The sequence below is a fragment of the Perognathus longimembris genome, chromosome 17 (genome assembly GCF_023159225.1).
Source record: "Perognathus longimembris pacificus isolate PPM17 chromosome 17, ASM2315922v1, whole genome shotgun sequence".
Classification (NCBI taxonomy): Eukaryota; Metazoa; Chordata; class Mammalia; order Rodentia; family Heteromyidae; genus Perognathus; species Perognathus longimembris.
This window is the reverse complement of record NC_063177.1, coordinates 55,527,890-55,531,680: the sequence shown is the minus strand read 5'-3', so window position 1 is coordinate 55,531,680 and position 3,791 is coordinate 55,527,890. Positions and strand designations below refer to the sequence as shown.

Genomic DNA, 3,791 nt, shown 5'->3' with positions numbered 1-3,791 from the left:
CTGGGACGCGCGGACGCGCCCCGCGTGGCCCACGGACGGCCTGGCAGCCCCGGGCCCCCCCCACCCCCGACCCCCAGTCCCGCCCTGGGACCATCTCGACGGGTCCAGAGGCCGAGTGAACACCGGGGCTGGACGGCCAAGAGCAGCCTTCCCGGGATGACTGGCGGGAGCGACGGTCGCGGGGGCCACGGCCCCGCGTTTATTTCTCACGGCGGCCCCCGGCCCGGCCGCTGAGTCCTCGCCCCGGTGGGGGAACAGCCGCCGGCAGCTCGCCGTCCGGATCGGAAGCACACCACTCCTTCACGGGTTCCTGGGCTCCTACCCGGCGGTGTCTGTTCCCGGGAAGTCGGGGTGGTGTCCCGGCGGCGGTGAAGAGACGCCTCGCAGCGGGATGCGGGGAGCCCGCGCCGGGAGCCGGGGTGCGGCGCGGCCACGCAGGGGTTAACGCCGAAGCCCGGCGTCTCCAGGCCTTCCCCGCCCCCCGCTTCCCTCTCCCGCGGGGCCGCCGGGATTGGCGGGCGCTCCGCCAGCGGGCTGTCAATCACCGAGTGTAAACAAGGCGCTGATTGGCTGGTGTCCAGTCCGCACTGGGCTCCTGAAAAAAGCAATTACTGGCTCCGCGGTTTCAAGGCTGCCCAAGGCCGCTTGATGAAAGGAGATAAGCTGGGGACCGTTTCCAGGATCCCCGCGGGCCGACCCCGGCCGCCCGAGCGCCGAGGTGCGGCGGCGAGTCTGCGGATCAAAGGCATCCTCCTCGGGGTGGGAGCGGGCGCCGGCCGGGGCGGCCTCGCCCCCCGCGGGCCGCGGTGACCCGGGGGTGGGGGCCGCGCGCCTCCGGCGGGGACTCCGGAGCCGCCCGCCCGCCCAGCCCGCCCGCCGCGGACGGAGCCCCGGCCGGCGCCCGCTTCGGGCGGCGCGGCCGGGAGGAGCTCCAGGTAAGCCCGGGGCCCCGCCGGCGCCCGCAGCGGAGGGAGGCCCGCGCCGCTCGGCGGCGGGGCGGGTCCGGCGGGCGCGCGGCCGGGGTGCGGGTGTGCGGGGCCCGGGACGCGCGCGCCGACCCGGCCCGCTTCCCACGCACGCCGGGGGCGCCGCCCGGCTCCGGAGAAGCCGCCCTCCGGGGGCGCGGGCCGGGCTGGACGGAGGCGCCCCGCCCCGCGAACCCCCCCCCCACCGATCCGCGCGGGGACGCGGGCGCGTGCCGGTCCCCCCGCCGGCGGGCCGCGCGCCGGGCCCGGGGACCCCGCCCTCCGGAAGCCCGCTGGGGTCCCGCAGTCCCGGCCTCGCCCCCGGCGCTGCCTCCCTCCGGCCGCCGGGGAGGCACGCGCGCCCCGCCCCGGCTCCCACCCCCGCCGCCGCCCTCCTCCCCCGGCATTCACTAAAAACAAATCCAGTGGGCTCCCCCCCCCCCCCCAGTACTGTTTCAAAACAGTTGTTACAGCAAATAGCTGCTGACGGGCCCGCTGGATGCGGTGAGGGCTGGCGGCTGCCCAGTGCGGGCGCCTGGCCTCCCGGTAGCTCTGCAGGACCAAAATAAGCTCCCGTGTTCCCCTCGCGGGCTCCTCTCCCGGGCGGGCCCGGGCATGTTTGGCTGGGGCTCGCTCCTGGCCTGGAGGAATCCTCCCCGGTTTCCTTCTCACTCTTCCTGCTGTCCAGAGCTAACAAATGTTTTCAATTGTAGAGGAACGCGGTGTGGGAGCTGCCGCCCTGCCTTCCCGAGCCCGAGGAGGACCGGGAAGGGCCGAGGAGGAGGAGGAGAGCGCACACGGCTAAACCCCAGGTCAGTCCTGGCTCCCGCGCCCAGGTCTCCGCAGTCACCCAGGCTTTAGAGCAGCGGGCTCTAAGCAGGGCCGGGCCTCAGAAGTGGCATCCCCGGCCTCTCTTTGTGTCCGGAGACCTGGAACCCGGTCAGGAGCAAACTGAGCAGTCAGCCCCCTCTCTTTGCGGCCAGAGCACAGGCCACAGACCACCCGCACCGCCTCGTAGAAAGCCTCGGGCTCCCTGGCCTGGGAAGGAGACAGGTGGACACCTCACAGAGCCAGGTGTGCCTGGCACCTCGGCAGAACGCTCACGCGTGGTACTTGCTTGCTTGTGAGTTCACACGCCCTCCTCGTGTGCACAGGCCGGTGCTACAGCGTGTGCTCCGTGACGTGCATGCATTCCACCCGTCATCACACACACGACTCGCTGCACGTGTGTGCAGAACACGCAGCCAAGACGCTTCGCACACGCGGAGGTGCTGCTCCCCTGCTCGGGGGCCCTCTCCCGCCCCTCTCCTGCCCTGCAATGTCCAAGCCTAAGCAGCAGCCCAAGTCCTGTCTCCACCCCCACAAGCTCCCCAGTGACCGTGACCCCCACGGTTGGGAATCACCAACTAAACAAGCTTTTTTTAATACACGGGGGGGGGGGGGGGGGGAGGGTGTCAGGCAAGTTACATAAAATTGTGAATTAGTCACCACTGCAAATAAAGAGCAGCAGCACTGTGCCACTGGGCAATTGCATGTTGGTGTCTTTCCATTGTTCCCTGGGCCATTAGTCAAAGGGCAATTAGAAACAATTTCTCGATGACAAAATTTGACTCTTTAATTCTTCCCACCAGAGGCACCGAGGGACAGGTCCGGCGGCCAGGCCTGAGGCTGAGGTCTAAAGGGGCAGGAGGAGTAGGGGCGGCCTTAGAACCTGCCTGGGGACCGTGGGCATGTTAGACCCCAGGGTGGGGGCGGGAGGGCTGGACTCTGGGGGGTCTAAGCCCACCCCACTTACCCCAGAATCCGTTTCTGCAAAGCACAGCTAGGGGGTGGGGGAGTAGTAAGAATTTGCATCCTCCTGTCAAATAAGAGAGGCTAAAACACATATAATAAAATTGGAAGCAGTTTCCAGCGTGTGAGCCCTCAGACAGCACCCCCCTTGCAAGGAGGCCCTCCCCCACCCCGGGAGGAGGGGCGCTCCTTTTCGTTGCCACCTTTGGCCTTGCCAGAGTCACTGAAGTCCCTGGAGCCTGTGAGGGGAAGGTTCTAGTGTGTCCAAGAGAGCCCTCCTGGCCCTGGCGGTACTGTGGGCTCTGCGTGGGCCCAGGGAGCCTTTTCTCAGTCGGGTTTTCTGTGTTGGGGTTTAGGGCAGACCTCCTGGGGGGGGGGCGTCGCTCTCCAGAAGAACGCTTTCAGCCACAGATGTTTGTTATTTAGCTGGGCCCGGAGACAGAGAAGGGGGTACTCCGCCAGCTCATCCCTGCCCCTCCAACCAGAGTCTAGGGGCCCCAGGTAAGGGCAGAGAGCAGGGACGGGGAAGGAGGATTGCTGGGAGCAGCCCAAGCCGGAGCCCCCCCCCCCCCCCCCCCCCCCCCCCCCCCCCCCCCCCCCGCAGCACCGCTCCCCGATCCGCACTGAGCCCAGGGGCGACGGGGCGGTGTCCCGAGGCCGGCTGGAGGCACCCCTTCCCCCCTCAGCCCAAAGACAGCAGCATCCCAGGCACACCTCGGGGGCTGGCGCTGAGCCTTGGGGAAACACTGCCCCCCTTCCTGGGAGGGGAAGCTTTCACTTCTGTCCAACCAGGTCAGGAGGCTGCCCAGCCCCCTCCCCGCTCAGGGAAGGTGCTTGTTAAACAGAGGCGTAATTTGTGGCTAAATATAACCCGGTGTGTTCACACGGAAAGTATAATTCAGGGTGCCCGTCGTATGAGGTTATCAGGGAAGAGACCCATCTGGGTTCGATTAAAGCAATTTTCATGAAGGGCAGAGGCATCCTCGGCCAGGCTGCGCCCTGCCTTTTCATTAGTGACAGCGCCCGTGGCGGGTG

The 3,791-nt window shown here is 68.0% G+C and overlaps 1 protein-coding gene across 1 annotated transcript; it reads left to right on the top strand.

The window, feature by feature from the left end:
* The first annotated feature begins 391 nt into the window (after positions 1-391).
* Positions 392-2,658, top strand: LOC125366320 (translation initiation factor IF-2-like). The gene is made up of 3 exons (XM_048366907.1): positions 392-419; positions 664-935; positions 1,679-2,658. Exons 1-3 carry the CDS (start codon positions 392-394, stop codon positions 2,090-2,092), a joined length of 714 nt encoding a protein of 237 aa, XP_048222864.1. The 3' UTR covers positions 2,093-2,658.
* Positions 2,659-3,791: the final 1,133 nt, after the last annotated feature.